At 41.9% G+C, this 23,816-nt stretch overlaps 1 protein-coding gene across 1 annotated transcript; it reads right to left on the bottom strand.

Annotated features, from left to right (window-relative positions):
- Positions 1-235: 235 nt before the first annotated feature.
- LOC133924007 (protein MICRORCHIDIA 7-like) lies at positions 236-18,803 on the bottom strand. The gene is made up of 20 exons (XM_062369357.1): positions 18,402-18,803; positions 17,334-17,411; positions 17,133-17,167; positions 16,965-17,049; positions 15,861-15,953; positions 15,691-15,775; positions 15,287-15,362; positions 14,874-14,999; positions 8,693-8,791; positions 8,511-8,612; positions 6,647-6,805; positions 6,471-6,566; positions 5,708-5,759; positions 5,512-5,623; positions 5,284-5,354; positions 4,062-4,420; positions 2,810-2,907; positions 1,758-1,833; positions 715-837; positions 236-605 (listed from the first exon to the last, which is right to left on the bottom strand). Exons 1-20 carry the CDS (start codon positions 18,763-18,765, stop codon positions 537-539), a joined length of 2,358 nt encoding a protein of 785 aa, XP_062225341.1. The 5' UTR covers positions 18,766-18,803; the 3' UTR covers positions 236-536.
- Positions 18,804-23,816: the final 5,013 nt, after the last annotated feature.

The raw sequence follows: 23,816 nt of genomic DNA, 5'->3' as shown, positions 1-23,816 counted from the left end.
AATTAGCACACGACGATGCTGGTTCAGACTTTCAGAAAGCTTATGAAAGATTTAGTGAAACCTGCACGGCCGACTCAACAAAAGCAGGATTCTTTGGGCCAGCAGGATGCACCGATCTCAGAAACTCAGCATATACATTCTGAATCTTACCAAAATCTGTCGGCGTCATTCTAGCTGATACCTACGTACTTAATTTGCCGTATGGTTTCAGAGAGAAAAAGGTCCAAGCCAGCAATAAGAGAACAGTTCTAGGAAATTGACAAGGACTTGACACTGGCGCACATTCTGAACAAGATGTAGTTCTCCACTCTAGAGAGTTAGATACCAACCACCAACATATACGGCATGTACCCTTTATTGGGTCATTACTAGGCTGTACAAGAAATGAGCGGTTTGATCTGGGGCATGACGGTGTAACTATTCCTCGGATCTAAACTAAGATTAACCAACTAAACATGGAGTAGCCTACAGAATGCTATGCCCCAGGCCAGTAAATATGCAACTGAACCGCTCTAATTAGTTGCTGTTTTATTTCCTCAAACTTTGTGACCTTTCCTGGCAGCATTCAGTTGCTCCAGCAGGTCCTGTATGGTGGAAGATGCGTCCTACCAAAGAGTAACGGAGTTGAATAGCATGTTAGAAGCGACAAAAAAGGGTCATACGGTGCCGAAATTTGGCACAGAAGGGAACTGCTTCCACAATATTCTAACTTACCTTTAGCTTCTTCCTCAAGTTATCCTCTTCTTGGTCTCTACGGTTTCTTTCTTCTGAAAAGATGTCGATCAATGCTTCCTGTTCCTTGTTAGCAGATTCAAGTTGTCTCTGCAAATCCTCCACCTAGAAAATAAAAAGAATAGATAGGGAGGCAAGACATATTATCCAAAGATCACAATGTATTTTTTTGGAGAAAAGTAGGGAATATGATATATATGAATGTTCCTAGCTGCAGCAAGCACAATTACTGGTCATGGGCTCATGGCCCAGATTGAGATAATATGTCAGTTACCATGATGAATTGCTAGGTACTGATCAAACACAAACAAATAATGAATCCGGAAGACGGATTGGGAATCTAGGGTTACCCGGCACACATGTGTAGGGCACATAACAGTGAAAGGATAGATTCAATAAACCATGGAAGTCAATGGAAGGACATTTCAACCCGTTATCAAGCAACAATGCTATAATGACAACACTAGACATACAAATGGCAAGCACTGCAACAAAGTAGGGGCGAACTATTGTCTTTGCTATCACTTGGGACCAAACACAATTTTACCTTTTTTTGGACCCAACCCTACCCTAATATCGAATGATCCACATGGTTTGTGTATATTAAGAATTTTTTCCTTACAAACAGCACCAGGTATCAAAATGTCGATTTGAAATAATATGCCACCACTTAAACTTGTTTTCAGCTGGTTTTCTTTTTTCTCTCATAATTCCAAATTTGAGATTTTCAACATTTGATGTTTGGATCATGTATACGAAGGTACAATTCATCTCTTCTCCCAAAAAGGGGAGACAGATGGCATCATTTAGCCCATAAACCATTCATTTTCTACCCTACACAGCACCACAACAGCATTCAGATGTTACTTTCAGTTACATTTTAAAAGTCAGAGACAACACATCATTAGTCGGATAAGTATCAGTGTCAGACATAAATGGCAGAAAAATATGCCACTTAGTACGAGAGCAGTGACATGCATAATTTAAAGTACACCGAAGGACAATCAAAAGACAGAAGTGCATACCCTCTCTGTCAAAGACTTGTTCTTATCACGCTCCATCACCAGCTCTTGCGATATCGATTCTTCCACCTTTGATAATCTGAGAACAGATCATCATTAAGAAGGCATCTTAATGCAATCTCGAGATAACATCATAATAGATAGCAAACGTGCTGGTTTGGTAGTTCCAGTAGCCCATGAAAAAGCAGCAAACCACATTCCAATGGGCTGCATCGACTAGACCTAGATGGTCAGAGTTTGTTACACCTCTTTTGGAAGATTCTAGACCAAGTTAGTGCCATGATTGGGACTTTTAACTAATTCCGTAATTTTCAATGACCCTTTTGGGGAAAACTATATTACCCCAGAGGTGAAAATTCACTAAAACCCACCCCCCTATGAAGGACGGGACACACAAAAGCAAAGCAACTCACAGGCTTTATGTCCTAGCTTTGCATCATAGCATTAACCCGTATTTGCAATATCCATTTTCCCCCAACCAATTCAAGGATCGGACCTAATTCCTACCTATCCAAAGAAATCCTCGAACATTATGTCCTACTATCTACAATTTAAACTTCCAGTGTGGGGCTAAACATACCATTACTTCCTTGGATGGAAATCTTAGGCTTTCCTCTAAGGCACTTCTAGATTTGTATAAAGTATCACGAGGTTAATAATTTCGTCGTCACCCTGATCTTTTCTACAAATAGCTCATTCCTCTTCTAACTATGAGATCAGAAGAAGACTGAGACGTATATAATACATATACAAGTCTTGGTTTCTAATTGCAGTGTGTGGATCACCATTAACTCTTCTTCCTGACTCTTGGTATCATAGCTCATTTGAGTAAGCAATCCCTTAACACAAACTTACTTTATGGTACTTCGTAGGGCCCATTCCCTCAACAGTTGCACAACATGAAGTATGGTAAAAAAAAGTGGTGATACGAAGCAATCCGAAATTTTGAACTTTGTTTTGATCAAATCCCATCGACTGATATTCACATATAGTAACTATCATTGGTTGTCCAATGATAATGAGAAAAATAGAAGCTCAATCCTGCTGATATTTACCTTTCCTTTAGAGATGAGTTTTCAACCCTTAATTGCTTGATAACAGTCTCATACTCATCAATGGTATGTCGATCTCCATTACTTGTTGCATTTGGGTCCTGAATAGTAAATATCAGAAAGATAAAATATTATTTCTTTAATAAGAGATTCAGTACTTATAAAGTAGCAACGACTACCAAATGCAAAATTTGGAAGCATCTGTGAATATTATACAGCAGTTAACTACCAATACATTTTATATCAAGCAGGTTACGTAGGAGCGCATTATACCATATAAATGAGGAAAACAATGTATCTGCAACCCATTATTTCACATGGCATATAACTTATATAAGGCATCAATCCATATTGACTCCAGTTGAAATTTCATATATCAAATATTTCATTAGAGGAATGCTAATGTTTGTTCAAGAATTTTCTATGAGCTTGTATGGCAGAAATCATAGCATGTTACAATGCTGTCAGGCAGTCCAGCCAGCCATGTATGTGATTCAGTAAGAAAAAAGGTGGATTCCTCCTATGCCATTGCAATTTTGGAGAATGCCCTGAATGTGGTAATGACATGTAAGTCCATGGCCCACATGTCAGTGACACATTTTCAGATTGCAAAATTTTGCAATGGCAAATAAGGGATTGACCCAAAAATATGGACCACCCCAGATTATCAATTTGGCACTTCACTGTGCAGCTCATATTACCAACTAAAAGAAAACTAGCATTTCACCAGCCATGTATGTGATTCAGTAAGAAAAAAGGCGGATTCCTTCTATGCCATTGCAATTTTGGAGAATGCCCTGAATGTGGCAATGACATGTAAGTCCATGGCCCACATGTCAGTGACACATTTTCAGATTGCAAAATTTTGCAATGGCAAATAAGGGATTGACCCAAAAATATGGACCACCCCAGATTATCAATTTGGCACTTCACTGTGCAGCTCATATTACCAACTAAAAGAAAACTAGCATTTCACCCAAACCTAGCTAAAGTAAATGCTAAAAGCAATGACCATAGAGTGCATAAACACAAAGCAAAGACCTTAAAAAGCAGGGGGTTATCACTGCAAACAATGGTAAGAAGCTTCCATGGATGTTACAATAAAAACAAACTATTCAAAGCTGCATAAATCATCATGCTCAAGTACGGTATGGTCGAGTTATCATTTATGAATAAGCAATTAAGCATCTAGCTCAGTACAATCCAGAAAATGTAACGAATGCTATATTCCAATATTAGCAGGAGACGAAATTACCAACTGGGATTTAGTTCTGATCCTCTCTCTTTCTGTTAGTCCATTGAATTGAGGTGGTGTCAAACTAATACTGCCATTCTGGAAAGATTTTCTGTTCATATTCAGGGTGTGTGATTTTGACCTTGATGATGGAGTTCCCACATACTCAGAATCACTGTCATCACTTGCATCTGTTAGCCCATGTAGTACTGAACTTGTAGATTGTTTAGTCCTTGCGGACTTCTCAACTCTCCGCTGAATACTAAATGATGTGCTTGCCTTCCCATTCTTTTTATTATTCAGGGAATATTTCGACTGTGTGTAACCTTTCCCAGAATGATAGGGTGGTTGTGCACTTGCGGTGACTTCATGAGTGTTATCTGTCCAAAAAAGGAGGAATGATTACCATGCAATAGCTGGTTACTTCAAGATACCACTTCCAAAAAGATGCAAATAACAGTATAATTTGTTGTGCTAGTTTACACCTATGCGAAACATTTTTTTTAAAATGCTAAAGATGTTACACAAAAACATATTGCTAGAAAGTTTTTATTGGATTCATCCAATTTTGATGTGCTAATGCAAACTATAAAAATGGCAAAGATAATTTGTTCAAAGTGTCTTACTACATTGGTCTCAAAATTCTCTTTCGACTTTCAAATGTTCAGTCATGCGACCCCAAAACACTAGTGATAGATCTCAAAAGTACCAACGATTTAGGCAAGTAAGTCTTTCATGCCACATTTTTGCGCACCACTTGTATTGTGTTATCATGTTTCAAAAGTACAATTTTGATCGTCCAAGCTTGGACCACAGTTTATATTAGAACCACAACATTCCAATGGCACCTGAACCTTAGCCCCTTGTCCAACAGAGCTATCAATGTTGCAAACACGTAGGTCTAGGCCCACATGTCAGTTACACAAAAGCTCCGTGGATTTAATAACTTCTTAACTGACTGGACCAAAATGGTTCAAGATACAAAAGTTTAGGAACCAAAAGAGACCTGGCGAACAGTTTACACCCTAAAATGGAAAGAGAACAAAGCCAAAAATTAAGAGGCCCAAGACAGCAGTTCTCTTTCTAATCGCTTCAAAGAAGCAACGGCACAGTCAACACATTATACAGAAGTTCGTAACTAGTGATTAAGTATGTACAAAGGTAGGGAGCTAAAATGCTCTAAACAAGCATAACAAAGTAAAATACAGCTTATCCTATCTCATAACTACAGGCATTCATTTACCTCCCTCTCCTGCCTCAGAAGCTCTTCCAGGACGTGTTCCAACATATCCAATTCGATGAGCATTCCCTGACCTATCAGAGAGACAGATACGGAGGGGTTGAGCATTACACTGATACTTCAAACAAGTTGCTCTGCCAAAAGATGGCCAAACGAGGAAATATTACTACAAATATATCATTATACCAAATGATCACAGAATGAATGAAGATAAATGATAAAAAAACGAACCAGTAATCCTTCTGCATTTGAATTAATCGTGCTTCAAGTCTTGCTAGAAGTGTTGTGCGCTCAAAGTCCTGCTTATCATGAGCTGGCTCTATGAAGTTTGCCTCAAGTACACCTGCGGAGTAAATTGATCATAACTAGATTCTGAACTCAATAGACTAAAAGACTAAAGAAACCGAAGCATGTAAGTAGGACCTACCTATGACACCACGCCCACCACTTCCAGCAGCAGTCCACACTCTCCAGAAAGGCTACAAAATACAAATAAAACTCTCATGTAAAATAATCAATAAATATCATCTGAAGAACTACCAAAAAGTATGTCAAAAACAAAATACAGGTCAACATATGGACTGAGTACGGCCAACCAGTCACTATTACTACTAATTGTTTTTCGAAATATGACAGTGACAGAGGACAAAACAGTCCTCCCACACCCAATTTAGTGTACTGAATGAGTTTATTTTTTTACAAAATACTGATAACTAACCAAGAGTACGTTCTACTAGCATTACTGACCATTGCTATGTCACAAATTTATCAGGAATGAGAAAGCAATAGTTACGCGGGTCATTGGACTAGGAAAAATATCGACTTATATGATCACAACCAAGAATCAACTGTACATTACACTTCTACTGTCATTCTCTTTCACAAAACCACACTTTTAAGCCCTGACGGAAGTGCAGATTTACTATACAGAATGACAGTAAAAGTGTACTTTTGCAGCACGAAATGACAGCAAAAGTGTAGTTTTGCGACAAAGAATGACAATAGAAGTGTATTTTTCGCGAAATTGATTCTCAAAAGTGTAGTTCTATGACACGGAATGCCAATAAAAGTGTAGCTTTGCGAAACTGATTCTTAAAAGTGTAGTTTTGCGCTAGTTTTCCCAATCACAGTGTAGTTTTGTGAAATTTACTTTTCCAAATCTATGTTATAACACATAAGAAGAATAATACCTTTATTAGACGGTTCTTGTGGTATACATTAAATCCTTGAACATCAATGTGATGTTTTGCATCTTTCACAAACCCAATTGTTACCACAGCTACCATCTGCACCAAAGATCATTGCTATTGAGTTACTAATACATCATCAGGATTAAAGAAAAAGTTGTGAGGTTATAGCCATTTACATTTGAATCCTTTGGAAGTCCATTAGGTGCAACTGGCCTGTATGTAACCTCTTTTTTCAGCATCATGTCAGTTACAATATTATGGTGCTCAATCTCTTTTCCACGTAAAATCATTTGGAAGTAAGTTGGAAGTCGCAGATACAAAATGGACGCATAACTCTGCAAAACTTTTAGAAGTCATTATCAGCAAGCACATCTAACAGCAACACCTATTTCAAACAACAAATTAGAAATATTCTTATGAAAAGCATGCATATAAATTCTGGTTTATCAACAAGGGAGAATGCAAAAGCAGGAAAGTAGTTCTGCACTGTAAACAAGCACTTATACCACACTAAGTATTCTAAAATCATGCTAATCAGCAACCAAATATCAAGGAGTTCTTGCAATTATAATAGTAGTCTAGATAAAACTATATAAGTTCTGTTTCACTAAGAGCCAGGAGCTGCTATTTCTAACCTATTACGCGAAAATAGCAATCAGCAGTTTTAAGAGAGATCTTCTTATGATGGGACTTTTGAGTCCTGGTTATCCAAAAAGGTTTCAATGCAATTTGTACTATCTGGATTTAGTAAGTCTGCAAATGATTAAAAAATAATCAAATGCAAACCTCAGACATTCAAGTTCTTGGGCACATAATAATTCTAATATGCACATGTTGACATATGCAGTATTCAAACAACATTTTATTCCTCATGCCCCAGAATCCATGGTTATTAAGACTCTCTTAGGCGTACAGCCGCCCAGGAGCTCTTGCCATGGCCCAAGGCATTCTAAGTCATAGCCTCAGGGCAAGGCAAGCGCCATGGGTGCAAGCAGGAGCACAAATGTGAGACAGGGAATGAGACTAGGAAGCAAAGGAAAAAGGGGTCAAAACTAAATGGGAGAGTGAGAGAGTTAACACAGGAAGGGAGCTGAAAGTCTTCCTCCAACCCCAGGCACGACAGTCTCCACCCATCGCCACTGCTTCCTGCATTCCTCCAAGCCTCTCTTCTGCAGTGCTCAGCCTCATGATGCAATCCTCGTGCCCCACTCCTCTGCCTCCACTTTCATATCTGTGTATGCCCCTCTCAAGCACACATGCGCATAACACATGTGTGCACCCACACATTTTGCCATTCCTCTTCATTCCTTCCTCCGCTGTGCATTTTATTTGCTTTGTGCTACTGTTGTGTAACATATACAGTGTGCTACTACTGATAGCTAATTACTTATGTGTGCTACTGAGTTTACTACTACTTTGTGCTGCTGCTGTATAACATACAGGTAACAAGTTTACTACTGCTGTATGCATGGCCCTATGTTGCTAACTACCATACCAGGTAGAGATGTGTGTATGGCATCGACACGCCACGCATCTTATGCGCTTTGGCGGTGTGGCGGTGGTGAGGCACCTCACCTCGCCTTAGTAACCATGCCAGAATCCATCACTAAACTCAATGAATCAATGTACAACAAATGGCATGCTCTGGACAATTTGGCTGTTGCATGCTTTAGTCTTCTATTTTTACAAGATGTTGTACACGGAAGCAATTATTGATGCATCAATTTGAACAGGAAGCACTTGGTCTTTGCAATTCATATGTACCTTCTCACGATTTTCACACAGTAGAAACATAAGTAAACATTCGTTGTCCAGTTTTATTTAGTAAGAATTAAATCGTCCAACTCACTGTTAAAAAGGCAGGATAGACTAAAGAACAATTTTGCATATAAATGAAATCTGCATAAAATAAATCTTAGAAATGGAGACACTATTACATGACTAATACCAAACAAAGTTCTATGGTTGTGACTACAAGTATAACACCACGAAACAAACATCAAATAGAGGAAGCATGATCTCTTGATAGATCAAACTTACCCTCAATGAATGCCTGTATGTGAGGAAATGCTTGGAGTTTGGGAACTCCTTAGCCATCTGGATATTTTTCTCATCACGATTACCACCTCTTATTTGAATATCCTGCCATCCAAACATCACTAGAAATCATATTCAGCTGGTTAACTAATATGGTGGTACAGTCTTTGGACGTTGGAACTTACATGTACATCATCATCAAAATCAAGCTCCAACTGTCCTTGGTCATCCTCCCAAAGATTGTAAATAATAATACGAGTCCCTTGTTCTTTCATAGAACTAAACTGCAAAAGCCATTTGGAATATGATACAATGTAGTGTGCCCCAAAGGAAGAAAAATAAGATACATACAATTACTACACATCATAAGTTCAAAATGTGTCGAATTTTACATACAATTACACATCATAGGTTCCAAATGTGTCAAATTTTGGCACTTCAGCAATTACATTGACACTTTCATTTATTACCTTTTTTACAATATTTTGGTTTTCCAAATGAATCATGAAAATAAACGTAAAATACAGCCATTTGTAACACGAAAAAGTATTATGGTGCTTCCAATAAAATATAACATGCTTCAAAAAGAATGAAATAAAATACAAGGGAAAATTGCACATACCTCCTAGATGTCCCTCCAAGTTGCAAATACTCTGCTACAAAAATATGTTCGCTGTATTTAGCATTCCGCAACTGTGACTTTGGGTGCTCCATGTAGGATGCCAACGTGGAAAGAAGGGGATGGGGTAGGGGAGGGAGTAACTGCTTGATATGGCTGGGATTGGAGAGAATTAGCAAAGGAAGATAAGAACTCATCCTCCGTAGAGGCTCTGAGCCTAATTGATCTTCTATTGCCTGAAAAACGTCTGATCATGCCGATGCCCATTAAATAGAGCCGGCCCTAACAAATTCTCTTAACCAACTCAATCTCAACTAATTAACCGACTCAACAAGCTGCCTACTTATCTTATTGATTCTCCTAACAGCCAAACTAATTGGAACTAAACTCCAAAACTTATCTTTAGCCACTTTTTTCTGCCGCCTAGGTCTTCACTGTGCACCTCCTGCGCTGGTAGTGGCACCCAACAAAGGCATCCAAAACATTTCCTCCCTTGTTGCGAAACAACTCGTCCTCGAGCTGGAATTCCAAATAGACCGTGGTGAAGTCCGTCAATGTTTCCCAGGTGGCATCTGCTGGATGACAGCCAAGCCACTGCACCGAGAGTTCCCAAGTACCACGATTGAGTCGGGCACGGGTCACCTTGGAGGGAGTCGACAGGACCTTGCCATGGCGTATCGGCGGTAACTGGACAATGTCACCTGGCGGCACGCCGACATGCATCTTGAGAAAAACCACATGGAAGACGTCATGAATCTAAGCCTTTGGTGGGAGCTGAACACGATATGCCACAGTGCCAACACGCTCAATGATTTGGAAAGGTCCATAGTAACATGGTGCCAGTTTGCCCACGGATTTGTCAGTGATGCCTGCCGCCGAATGGTGTTGGAGCCGAAGTCACACCCATTCACTAACAACGAATTCCAGAGCGCAGTGATGCGCGTTGTAGTGTTGCTTCATGGCGTCTTGAGCTTGGAGAAGGCGACCACGGATGTCAGCAAGGAAGGTATCCCGGTCCTAGAGCTGGCGATCGACAGCCACGACCCGAGCGACTCCTGGCTCATAGGACATCAGCGTCGGCGGTGGTCGGCCGTAAACCACCCCGAATGGCGTCGCCTTGAGAGCCGATTGGTAGGAGGTGTTGAAGCAATATTCGGCGCACGGTAGCCACCAAAGCCATGAGCGTGGCCGATCCCCTGCAAGACACCAGAGGTAGACTCCAAAGATCCGGTTGGTCACCTCTGCTTGGCCATCCGTCCGCGGGTGGAACGCGGAGCTAAGTCGCAGCTGGACGCCTGTGAGGCCGAAGAGCTGTGTCCAAAATGCGCTAGTGAACATTGGGTCCCTGTCGCTCACGATGGAGCAGGGACTCCGTGTAGCCGGACAACGTTGTCGAAGAAGGCCTGAGCCACCGAAACAGTTGTGTATGGGTGCCCGAGTGCGATGAGATGTGCGTACTTGGAGAAACAATCGACCACCATTAACACCATCGACTTGTCGCCGATCTTTGGAACTCTCTCGACGAAGTCCATTGCTATGTCCGTCCAGACTGTGCTAGGAATGTCCAGTGGCTTCATGAGGCCCGTTGGGTGGAGATGCTCGGTTTTGTTGCGCTGACAGACGGCGCAATTTTGGATGTACTCCCGCACTAGCCGTGTTGCCTGTGGGTAGAAAAAAGATGACCGGAGTCGATGCAGAGTTTTCTGGAATGTCCCGCGCCGTGGGCTACAGCTAGAATGCGCGGCCATAGCGCTGATGATGCCGGAACGAAGATGTGGTTGCAGTAGAGAACAAGGCCATCGACAATGGACCATCCATCGCCCGCCGTCCCCGCCTGGATGGCAGCAACCTTCGTTTGCACTTCGAGCAGCGTCGCAGCTTCCTTGCGGAATTCAGCGAACAAGGTGAAGTCTAGGCTAGATAGAGCATGCGCCGCCAGTTCGTCCTCGTCATGGCGCAACAAGGCCTCCGTCACGACGTTGAGCTTGCCTGGCTGAAATTCCACCACAAAATCATAGCTGAACAGTTTGCTGACCCAAGTGTGTTGGGGAATCGTCGTGAGCCGCTTCGCTGATCTAGAAGGAATTTCAAGCCAAAGTGATCAGTGCGAATAAGAAACAAGCACGGCCACAAATATGGCTACCAGTTGCGCACCGCCTTGACCAAGCCAATGAGCACTCTTTCGTACACCGCCAGCTTGGCGTGATGTGGTGCGACGGCACGGCTGAAAAACGCGATTGACCCGCCCTCTTAATGAAGCGCTGCGCCGAATCCGGAGCCCGATGGGTCGCAATCGACGATGAAGCGTCGGTTGAAATCCGGTAGCTGGAGTACGGGCCCTTCCGTCAAGGCGTGCTAGAGGTTTTCAAACACATGGTCGGCCTCTGGTGACCACACAAAAGCCTCCTTCAAAAGCTGCGCCAGGGGCCGCGCTACGGTGCCATAGTTCTTGATAAACTTGCGGTAGTAGCCTGTTAAGCCGAGGAAGCCCCTGAGTACGCGCACGGATGTTGGTTGTGGCCACGCCTGCACTGCCTCAATCTTTGTCGGGTCCATGGCCACCCCTTGATGCGAAACAATGTGGCCCAAGTACGAAATTGAGGCCTCACCGAAGATGCATTTGGAGCGCTTGAGGTAGAGCTTGTTGTCACGCATCGCTTGGAACACCATGCGCACCTGCTGGAGGCGCTCGGCCCAGGAGGGGTTGTACACGAGGATGTCATCAAAGAACACAAGGACAAACCGACGAATGAAAGGCTTGAGGATGTCGTTCATCAAAGCCTGAAATGTCGATGGCGCATTTGTCAAGCCGAACGGCATAACCAAGAATTCAAAGTGGCCATGGTGGGTGCGAAATGTTGTCATCTCAATGTCCACTGGGTGCATCAGCACCTGGTGATAGCCGCTACGAAGGTCTAGCTTGGAGAAGAATCGGGTGCCCTTCAATTCATTTAGCAATTCGTCGATGACAGGTATTGGGAATTTGTCTTCGACCGCCTTAGCGTTGAGGGCTCTATAGTCGACGCAGAACCGCCAGCTGTTGTCATGCTTGTGGATGAGAAGGCTGATGTGCTCGGCTGGATGAGGTCGTGTTGCAGCATGTCATCGCACAACCTCTCGATCTCATCCTTGAGCAACCGAGGATATCGGTAAGGTCGCACGGCGATGGGCGCCATGTCCGGAAGTCGATGGATCCGATGATCGAACTGACGTGCTGGGGGAAGACCCTATGGTTCTTCAAAGATGTCCGCGAACTCCCCGAGAAGCAGCTACAAGAGGTTGGTCGGTGTTGTTGTGTGCAAACTTGGTGTCGAAGCCGCGGCCACCCCGGACCACTTGACCCGGTGTTCGTGCCGCCAGAACACATTGGTGAGTCGCTCAAAGTCCCAAAGGATAGGCCCGATCGTCTGCAACCATTGACATCCGAGGACGTCATATTCGTCCAATGGCAGCACGTAGAGATCCACGCAGAATGCCTCACGGTCGATGGAGACAGCTACGTCACGGCAGATTCCGGCGCTGGCGATCCTATCACCGTTGGCCACCCCGACGCTGAGGCCGGGCATGGGAATGGGCACTAGACCGGCACGGCGTGTTGTGTCCTTGGCGACAAAGGAGTGGGTGGAACCGTAGTCCACTAGGGCACGAAGCGGTACACCAGCAACGTGAGCGACGAGCTGCATCGTAGTGCTTGTCTGAATGCCGGTGAGCGCGTTGAGGGAGATCTCAACCATGTCGTTGCGGTAGTCATCCTCCACCACAGAGCCTTCATCAAGCTCGAGAAGGTAGATTCCTTTCATGGAGCAATGTTTGAGGTGGTCCCAAGAGAACTTCTCCAAACAATTGAAGCAAAGGCCCTTTTCGCAGCGCTCGATCATCTCTACCGGGGAAAGGCGGGAGAAGCGCGTGCCCGATGCTGGAATTGTCCGTGTTGTTGGTGAGGTCGTCATGCTGGGCAGGGCTGGTGGTGTCGAGACCCTCGGTGCAATCGGTTTGGTGCATGGCGAATGGGTGGAGTAGGTTGAGGAGCGCAGGGTATCATCCTCGAGCTCGAGCCGCCGTTCGAAGGCACGCGCTAAGGCCATCGCATCCTCCAAAGTAGGTGGTCGGTGAAGCTCTATGTCTGTGCGCAGTGGATTGCGCAATCCAGCGGTGAAGATGTCTATTTGTTGTTGCTCAGTGACGTCGCAGCGGGCCGGGAGTTGCGGGAACTTCTCCTGGTAATCCGCCATCGAACCAGCACGACATAGATGGGTGAGCTCGCCAAACGGGTTGCTTCGAGCGGGATGACCGAACCGCATGTTGAATTCGACAAACTGAGGCCAAGTGGGTACGCCACGGATGCGCTCCAAGCGGTAGTACAACTGTTGCGCAACGCCGGTCATGTAATAGGAGGCCAACCATATCCATTCCTCCTCCCGCGTTTGTTGCGCCCGGAAGAACTGTTCGCAACGATGAAGCTAGGTAATAGGATCCTCCGAGCTGTCATACTCCGAAAATCGAAGCTTGCGGATGATAGGCGTAGAACGTTGGACACGAACTCCAGACGCCGTGGATGGCATGCATTCTTGCCTGTCATCGTTCTCCTTCGCCCGAACAATCCTGACTCGTTGCCATTGCCGAGATGGTTGCACTGCAGGTGATTCACGGCCACATTCAGGGACACGTATTGGGTCTTAACATGTTGGATCTTGGCGGTGTTGGCCTCGACCACCGAGAGGAGCTTGTCCAGCTTGGAGGACAAGAACTTCATATCGGCGCATGTATCCCCCATTGATGGATGATGACTAGGAAGAAGAAGGTGGCAGCGCAAGACAGGGTGGTGGATAGGCGCAAGGACCGATGAGGTCTCTGATACCAAGATGATATGGCTAGGATTGGAGAGAATTAGCAAAGGAAGATAAGAACCCGCCCTCCGTAGAGGCTCTGAGCCTAATTGATCTTCTATTGCCTGTAAAACGTCTGATCATGCCAATGCCCATTAAATAGAGCCAACCCTAACAAATTCTCTTAACCAACTCAACAAGCTGCCTACTTATCTTACTGATTCTCCTAACAACCAAACTAATTGGAACTAAACTCCAGAACTTATCTTTAGCCACTTTTTACTGTCGCCTGGGTCTTCTCCGTGCGCCTCCTACGTTGGTAGTGGCGCCCAACACTACTAGAGCCCACCGAATCGGAGACATCATTTCAATCCCCCCCCCCCCCCCATGAACACAGAGTGAGAAGTCTGGTGGGCCCTAGTGCATAGTTAAACCCTTAGCCCCCTCCCCTACATTCCACATTGGCAACCAACATGGAGCACCAAGGCCATGTCGCTACTAATCTGCTGACATGGCATCGCCTAAGCACCCTTGTGGATTTAAATGCAACAAATGTGCTTATAAGGGTATCTGCAACTTGAAGTGACTTCCAGCGGAAGGGGTATTTATAATTTTCTCTACATACAATTCCACAGCATATATCCAGCATGTGTCCATTGCTTTTGGCTTGCAGCAAGTGCATTAATAGTTTTCTATATTAGTTTGCCTATTATTTGATGATATGTTGATTTTGAAACAGCAATTATGACAATTACACCTGTCATTGCGCCAACAAGCAATGGTAGTAGTTTATCTTACGAAGTTAGACATATTCTTATTCAAAAGCAAGCACTGTGACAAGGTGAAGCCTTGAGAAACTGCACAGTACAACCATACATACAACCACACTAAACAGTATATATAATACAGCGTAAACTATACCTGTTCAAGTAATTCTGCTTCAGTTAAATATGGAGACCATGTATTGATAGTCCGTAAGTTCGTGTTCCAATCATCCAATGTAGTTCGGATCATTCTTACCCAACCTTGTTTGTATTCAAAATCAATCTGCAGAATGTGCATAATATTAACATGTTCAGAATGTACTGATCTATTCAAAGATCACAAACCTGATTATGTGCATCAAAAAAAGATCTGCTTGAATAAACTATAGACACATGACATAATGAAATTCCAGCAAATTATTCTATGCAGAAAATAACAATCAAATAACAACTCAAATCTGTCAAAAAATAGCCATTATGTACAAATGACAAATAATACACTGATTGCTAAGAACATATTATATGAAAAGAATTTAAGATTTAAGAAAATCATGAAGGAACAGATCCTACCATTGGAACAATGATATCCTCTTTACCAGTGCTCCTAAGAAACGTATAAGATAGCATGCCAATACTTTGTGTAGCCCTTCATGCCAACCAAAAGTAAAAAGGTCTCAGTTTCTTGACAAGGAAAGTAACTCAAAATGTATCAAAGTAAAAACAAAAACAAGTCCATAATAAAAAGATATAATTCATTAATATCAATCTTGAATGGCCATCTAAATTAAACAGATATTTTTCTATGCTCTCAAGGTCACATAAACCAAACAAAACTAAAATGCTTTTGTTTCCTCTTGTCAAAAGACAACTTTGTGGTTTCAAAATGCTATATAATATCCATGATAAGTTGATAACAAACACCTTCAAGAATTTTTTATGTTACATTGTAAGTCAAGATAAAATTGGACCACAACCTTTTGCCTTCTCTTCCACGACTACGGGAGAAGACTAAAACATCAGCACCAAGCCTCATTGTACTTGTCTTAAAACCATTGCCATCTACAAGGCAACAAATTAAGGACCTTGAATGCATCATACTTCAACCAAACTTATGGGTTAAGATATTTTATTCTTCCAAACTTACATTGTCCAATAGTACTAGCAATTTTGCTCTTGACTGAATAACCCAGGGACATGCACTGCCGCATTTTATCGGGGTCCATTCCACCACCATCATCTACACGATAATTTAACAAGACAAAACACTAGTTATAACATGATTACCTGATTGCTATCAGTGGCTCAACTCATATAATATCGTCTGAGACTTGTATCGTAAACTTACTATGTTGTCAAGTTGTATATTGCATACAGGACAAAAATTAGCATTTTGCTGCATAAAGAGTTCATTCAAGAAGATGCCTATAATAGTGTGTCTGTAGAACCCTAAACTTTTTATGCATTTAATATTTGCCAGTTAATTAAGCAGAAATAAAAATAGAACGGCATTCCATGCACACTTCCTAACATGTGAGAATGACATCATATAAAATCTTGTTTAGCTCACACCATACAACATGTCAAATCAATACAAGAGGAAGTCGAGAGATCTGCCAAAGTCAGATAATAGTTTCTGTATCTTTATTATTACTGAAAAAAGTTGGTGGTGGAGGCGGTAGGATCTACAACCTTCACCTTGGAGGATTTTGAAGATTAATTTAAGCATGCATACGCATGTGCCATGGAGGATCCTTTGCCCAGGACGGAGTCATCAACACACAATCATATTAATGTTGCTTATGGTATGAATCTATGTAGCTTCATGATCACTTGAGAGATCTAAATGTAATTTCAGGATTCAAAATAATTATTTGTGTATGATGAATAGATCAGTCGAGTTTAAGCCTTGTGATAATCTTGTATTTGAAATCCATTGCAATGCAGGGGCACCCAGCTAAGATGAACTAAAATCTGACAACCATAAAAGTTCAGGGCATTCTGATGCGCTTTTCTCAACATTTAAATCGGTGTTTATCTCAGCATATAAGTTGATATTCATTTCTTTTTTATCATAATTGATATTCAGCTCTAACATGAATAGAAACTTAGAAAGGGGCATGTTTATTTTGATAATTTGTTATAGGTGGAGAAATTTCTTATCTTTCTAGTCAGATAAATCAAGTCAGTCAAAATAATCATGTTCAGAAAAATATCTGTTAACAATGCAAGGTAAGAGAAAGCTTTGCACCTTCAACAAGAAGCATTCTGGATTTGTCTTTATCGTTCTCAATCTCTAACATGTCTATGTTCACATAGGAAGCTCCATTTACAACCTTAAAACGAAACAGATACTCAATAAGCATGCAAGGATTTGATGGTGCAAAAAAGAACAATTAATATTTCTTGTTAAGCTTACTTCATCGAGAGAGTTGTCCAGCAGCTCAGCCAAGGCTACAATATTGATCATAGCACATGTTAGCCAAATAGTATGATCAAAGATTAGTCCATAACAGAAGCCAATAATAACACACTGCTGATTGGTGTGTCTGAATTCTGATTCAGAATTCATGTGAAAGAATAAGGTGGGAATAAGGTGAGATGAAGAGCAAGACCGTACCCCCTAGAGCCCACTTGTGGCTTGTCGCATTTGAGTGCAGAAATTTAGGATGCACGCGAACATGATCCATTCCAGATACTGAAATTAGAAGTAGGTGAGAACACAGATAACTCACTCACAGACAACTAGAATCATCACACATACAAACACAAACACACAAGCAGCGCACACCCACACGCACACACTAACGATAAAGAACATCTATGTTGACATTTTTAGCAATAAAGAGGAAAAAGGTAACAAGTTCCTAAGGGCTTCCTTTCCCGTTTCCTAACATACCCAAGTTGTTAGCTGCTGTCTTTCCTTAGTGGTTGGAAAATTGCCACTCATAATTAAGTAAAATTAACACAAGACAATGAAAGAATCCTTTCAATCCATCTAATTAGGGGCATTGTGTTTTATTATACATACTAACCATACCAGTATTTTTTTTCAAGGTAAGTACCAGAACAAAATTATTATAAACATAAGTGACTAGTAGTCTTTTCCCTTGCCTCTGTTGCTTCAGGCATTCCATCATGCAACAGCACGTTTCGCTTTTTTATTTTTCACATAAATTTGGTATTCTGCTGTTAAAATTGGAAGGTTTTTTTCTGCATTCTAACACTAGGGATTCATTGTGCATTTCAGCATGGAAATCTAATATCAGAAAAACAAACGCTGCAACAAACATCATTCTACACTTTGCATGTTGAGACTTATGATTCAAGCTGGAATTTCCCACACATGATTAGAGAGGCTATTATTCATTCTGCACTGTAAAAAATAATAATAAATCTATTGCAAAGCTCCTACAAACAAAGACCTTTTTTCCCCTCATTGCTCTTCAGAAGCCAAATAAGAATGCAGTAATGGGCGCCAAAATTCGATGGCATTGGATTGCTTGATTTTCCCGACTAAAGAACTAAACCGCTGTCAAATTTTTCATTCATTCATGCAATACTACACAACTAAAATAAAACGAAATAAAAAGAAAAGCTCAAATTCCCTAATCAGTGATCTTCAAAGGAAAACAAGTTTCACCCAAAAAATAATAATGACCGTAGAAGAGTGTTAGCCAAAGAATACCTGACGGCTGCGGCATTCCATCCCCGAGCGGCTTCCCGCCGTAGTCCCCGGCCTTCCAAAACTGCTTCGTCGCGCACCTCGCCGGGGGCGGCGGCGGGATCGGTTCGAGGAATCCCGGGGGCACATCCACGCCTGCCGCCGCGGCCAAAACCCTAGCCCGCTTCCCCGCCGAGCCGTCCCCTCCCGCGCCCCGCGACCTCTTCCCGCTCCCCCTGCCGCCCTCGCCGCCGGAGTCGGAGTCGCTGCTACTGAGGTCAATCACCGCTGCCGCCGCCGCCGCTCTCGCTCCCCTGGCCACCGACGCCGGCGGCCGGCGAGGGGAGCGCTCCTCCGCCGCCTCGGTTTTCACCTCGTGTGGATTCATGGGCGATGTCGAGAAGGTTCGAGGGGTCGATCTGTAAATCTAGTCCTCTTTTATTTTATTCTCGACGACGCCTTCGGATTTATATATGGCAGGGCCACGCACACACTAACGGAAGCTGGCCCGATGCGGAATAGTGACGGACATGTGGTCCCGCAGATCACAACCGTGATCGGTCCCACCTGTCAGTGGCGTCCTTGTAGGCCTAGACTGGGAAGCGCCTTGAAAGTCGGGAAAGGATGGAGGCGGAAACTTTTTTTGCTACTCCACCTTTGTCTCGTGCACATCGCCACGTTCCCAAGCAAAGGGTAGACATGTCATTGACTGGTAAGCAAAGGATAGAGCGTCAATCAGTTACCGTCAAAGCAAAGTGGTAAGGCTGGCACATCGTACGTGCAGCATTGCCACGTGGCGTGCAGGGCCGGTAGGCATGGGCCACCTGGCTTACAGTGAGATGACAAGTGTATGGAAAACTAGTACTCTCTCCTCCGTTCAAGAAATACATTTTGTTTTGATTTGATTTTCAAACTTAGATTTTTTATCATTGTTTTTTATAAAATATATAGTTTATGTCTATAAAATTAATATAGTGTGAAAAATTTTAAAATATAAATCTAGTTATATAATTTTTATATAGTAAATATATAATTTAATTAATTATTATTTGAAATATATAAAGTTTGTTTTTTTTTAAATAAAATATGTCTTACATTTTTTACGGATGGAGGAGTAACAGAAATATTTGGACGCAAATTCAACAGCAACGTCTTTAGACATTGAACATCAAAGTAGAATTCACTGCTATGATGAAAGAAACGTAAAAGGTGACCGATTGCATCCTATATCGAGAAACGAAAAAAAATTGCTAACTTAGATTCAGTGAGTAGTTCTCTAGTTTATCCTAGGAAAAATTGTTGAACCAATATTGTGTAAAAAAATATCAAAATATTTTGAAAACACCACGACGTCACTTGAAACCATATGCGTTTGGAGCAAAACGATATGAGCTGCAATTACACATATTTGTTGGGTTGCTTCAAACAGCAGAAGAGGGGCGAAAAGAGTGGACATGTACTGGCCGAATGCCTCCATCCAGCACGGCCCAGGAAACCAGAGGAAGAAAGGGAGTTTGAGAAACCAATTAATTAATTATAAGATAATTAGAGATTTGACTAACTAATTAATTTAAGAATTGAATCGATCTATAAATAAGTTTAATGCTTAAAAATAATAGCAACTTGCATTATCAAAATAACTAAAATTTTTAAGTATTGTAATTAGTCTAAGATAATCCATTACTATTCTAATCTTAATATTTAATTAATATTAAATAGGAATATATTAATAATATAGACTTACATGTGGGACCTATATGATGACTTTATCCCTAAGAGTGTGTCTTGACTTGCACTCCAAGAAACATTCTTAGTGACCAAGGCTAGATTAATGTCTAAGTAAATATTTCTTAGTGTCTAAGTAAAAGATTTCTTAATAGCCAAATTTAACAAACTTGACAACCAAGTAAAGGCTTTCTTGATAGCTAAGAAAATATTTGTTCTTGTCTAAGATAAATGATAGAGATAAGAACAAGATAATTTGGCTCTCAAGAAATTAAACATTATAAATAGGATCATGGTAGTTCTCCATTCATCATACCTCATCTTCCCATCCTTGAGATATAGTCTTACACATAAGCTCTAGTAGATACTTTGAGGACAAGATAATTAGTGGTATTCTCAAATTTCTAGTTCTACTACATGTGGTATTCTCGTTTTCAACAAACTATTAGATCGATCTCTATTGAAGTGTTGATAATATCAAGCTAGAGCTATAAGTGGACCAACTATTTCTTTGAGATTTTGTTATAATCTAGATAAGCTGCGTTGACACCCGTCTTTTTTACATTATACTTTTTTTTAAGTTACGTTGACACCTTACTCTATTACTATTGTGACTTTATTAACAAGTTGCGTTCACACCCCTCTTAGAGTAACATATTTATATCAGAATTATTATTTGTTTATGTTTCAATATTTTATTTACTTTTATAACGCATTATTATTCATTAATATTATAGCTCGATATTATATTTTAATTAATGATTGTATTTCTAAGTAGAAATACATATGTTCAATCAATTATTTGTATTATTGTCGATCATTAATGGTAGAGTGGATAATAATGTGGATAATAAATATATTTTGAGTTACCAGAAGTGCCCAGTGAAAAATCTAGTCATATAATCGGGACTATTTTATTCACCTGTATGGTGCGGTATATACATTAAATGTATCATTTGAGACTGTTCATAGGAAAAGCCCAGATCCCGTCGTGATATAAAATAATAATGAGGCTTTAATATCATAATATTTTAAGTAAAATTTTGCATGCAATGTCTTTATCTTCTTGAGTATTTTATATTCGTACTTATCTTGGGTGTTAAACACATAATCTCAAGTACACAGGACATCGACAACTAGGTAGTATACGTGAGAAATTTTGGATGACACTAATAATATCATGTTTAATATTTTGTTTACATCAAAATAAGTTGTATCAACAGACATTTAACCATATAAATTATGATTTCTCATATAAATAAAGTTTTTTTTATAACTCTGTAAACCACTGATTTTATTTATGTATATTTTTTACGAAAACATGGTTATATGAGTTTTAAATCTATAACTATGTGGCAGCTATCGTGTAGCCCCGTTTTCCGGATGTGACAGGGAGAATATATGTGCTAGATGGCTGAGCTTCGTAGCTAATAGTATAGTAAATTTATTACACAGCACAACTGAATTAGCAAATAGGGCATCTTAGTTTCCAATGGTGATGCAGCAGAACACAACAAAGCTTAGCTATGCAGTAGAGCCCTGCTCGGTGCCGCATAGAGACATGCACGAGGCAGCAATCATGTTCTTGGGCACCGCTCGGTAACTACTACAACCACTACTACCTGCCTTGATTTCTTCTTCATCAACGTCCTTAACTTAGACTACAAATTTGACTATGTCTGAGAAGCTACTTCCACGATATCAACCAGATCGCACTTAGGAAGCTCGTGTTCATCAAATCAAAGAGTAAATTGTGTGTGCAACTTTGAAATACATGATAGATATGTTGGTTCTAGTGTTTGCATTTAGTTTATCCTGTGTAATTTTTCTCCTAATAAAATCTAGATTTAAAATTTATTGCATTTTTCAATAATATATATGTATATATTATTTTAGCCTATAAAACATGAATTTGGCCAAATAGTATGGGCCCAACACCCCTAGCATGGGCATGGATCCACTCATATTCTTATCGCACAACACAACCGAAGTGGCAAACAGAGCATCTAGTTTTTCGCTAGTGATCAAGGTTCACAAATTCGTTTAGACCTAAAAATTGGTCCCCGACGGTAACGGAAATGCATGGTTATCGTGAAATTTGGTCAAAATTCGGTGAGAATTCGGATAAATTCACTCGGTCAAATTTGCAATTCAGAGGCAAAATCGACCGAGTGGTAACCGGTCAAATTCCACGGTAACCGACCGAGTTGACCGATTTATCGATCGGTTTTTCCGTATTTCTCGTATTGACCGCATTCACCGATAACTGGTTGAATTTTCCGATTTATCGAGCATATTTCTCGGTAACCGCTTGTTGGGATCGGAGTCCCAGACAAGGAGGGCCTTCGGGGATGGAAGTGGCGAAGGTCCCTTATAGTGACGTGTACTGGAAGTAGAACAGTTTTCGGTTACCTTTCACGGTTACACTGTGGCTCTATTTATAGCCCGTAGCCGGCGATCACGGGCCCGGTTTACATATATTACCCCTTAACCTGCTACATTCCCGGAATATCCGGGGGTAATATGGTACAAATGAGCATGATCCCATAATTACAACCGTGCCCAGGACAACTGGACCCACTGTCAAACTGGTCGTCCAACCGAAGGATATCGAAGCCCTCTTCGTTCGACCTCTTGACGAGCTGCCTTCGCCGCCTCCTGGCGAAGGCCTGGTCTTGTCTTCGCATGGTCCGAAGGATGCGGGACGCGAATCGAGGCTTCACCCGACAATCGAGATCAGTCAGCCTTCGCATGCGCCAATCCGGTGAGAAGAAAATGCTTGGACGCTTCGCATGTACCAATCCGCTGAGAAGAAGATGCAACCAGCGCGACAGCTGTCCCGCAACACCTCCAACTAACTTCGCAGTTGTCTTCGGGTGCGGGGATGACGAGAGATGATCCCCAACAGTAGCCCCCTACTGGCAAGGTTTATCTTCGATAGGTCGAGCCTGTAGTCTTCGAGATATCTAAGCACTCTCCCCCTTCGGCCTGTCGAAGTTAGTTGGATCCAATGTACGCTGTTAAAAAATATATATATTTTTTTTTCGTTTAGCGCCGCCGCAACGATATTTATAACTACCTACATTTAATGTTCATGGTAGTTATCCGAGCACGGTTTCCGGTGTCGGCTCAATTTTCGATGTTGGGAGTGTTAACCGCGTCCGACTCCCCCTATAAATACCAGATGCTGTCAAAATTTTTTTTATCGTACCCTCGTTTAAAGTTGTCACTCTCGTACGAAGTAAGTTACAGTTCTTCGGACGCCCTAAACAAAGCCCCCGATTGCCTTTGCGCTGCAAGAGAATTTTCTTGAACTAGATGGCTCCGAAACACAGGTCGTCCCGTCCGAAGACTTACTGGATTGGACAGTCCAAGGTAGATGGCGAAGTTTTAGCTGGCCTTGTCAGGGAAGGGCTGATTAGTGATGTATCGAAGGTCCGGCTTCCCGGGAAACAGGAGACACTGGAGCCCGCTGACGATGAAGCTATCGTGTTTGTGCATTATTTTAGGGCTGGCCTTCGGCTTCCCTGTGACGAGATGGTAATCAAGGTGTTAAAGCTCTTCGAGGTATATTTGCATCAGTTGACGCCTAACGCCATAGTCAGAATGAGTCTTTTCGCCTGGGCCGCTCGATCGGAGGGGGTTAAGGCTTCCGCAAGGGCCTTCTCCGCCGCGCACCGTCTGCATCATCAACCAAAGCCGGTCTTTGTCCGC

The sequence above is a fragment of the Phragmites australis genome, chromosome 7, assembly GCF_958298935.1.
Source record: "Phragmites australis chromosome 7, lpPhrAust1.1, whole genome shotgun sequence".
Classification (NCBI taxonomy): Eukaryota; Viridiplantae; Streptophyta; class Magnoliopsida; order Poales; family Poaceae; genus Phragmites; species Phragmites australis.
The sequence above is the reverse complement of the archived record's forward strand: the minus strand, read 5'-3'. Positions and strand labels throughout refer to the sequence as shown.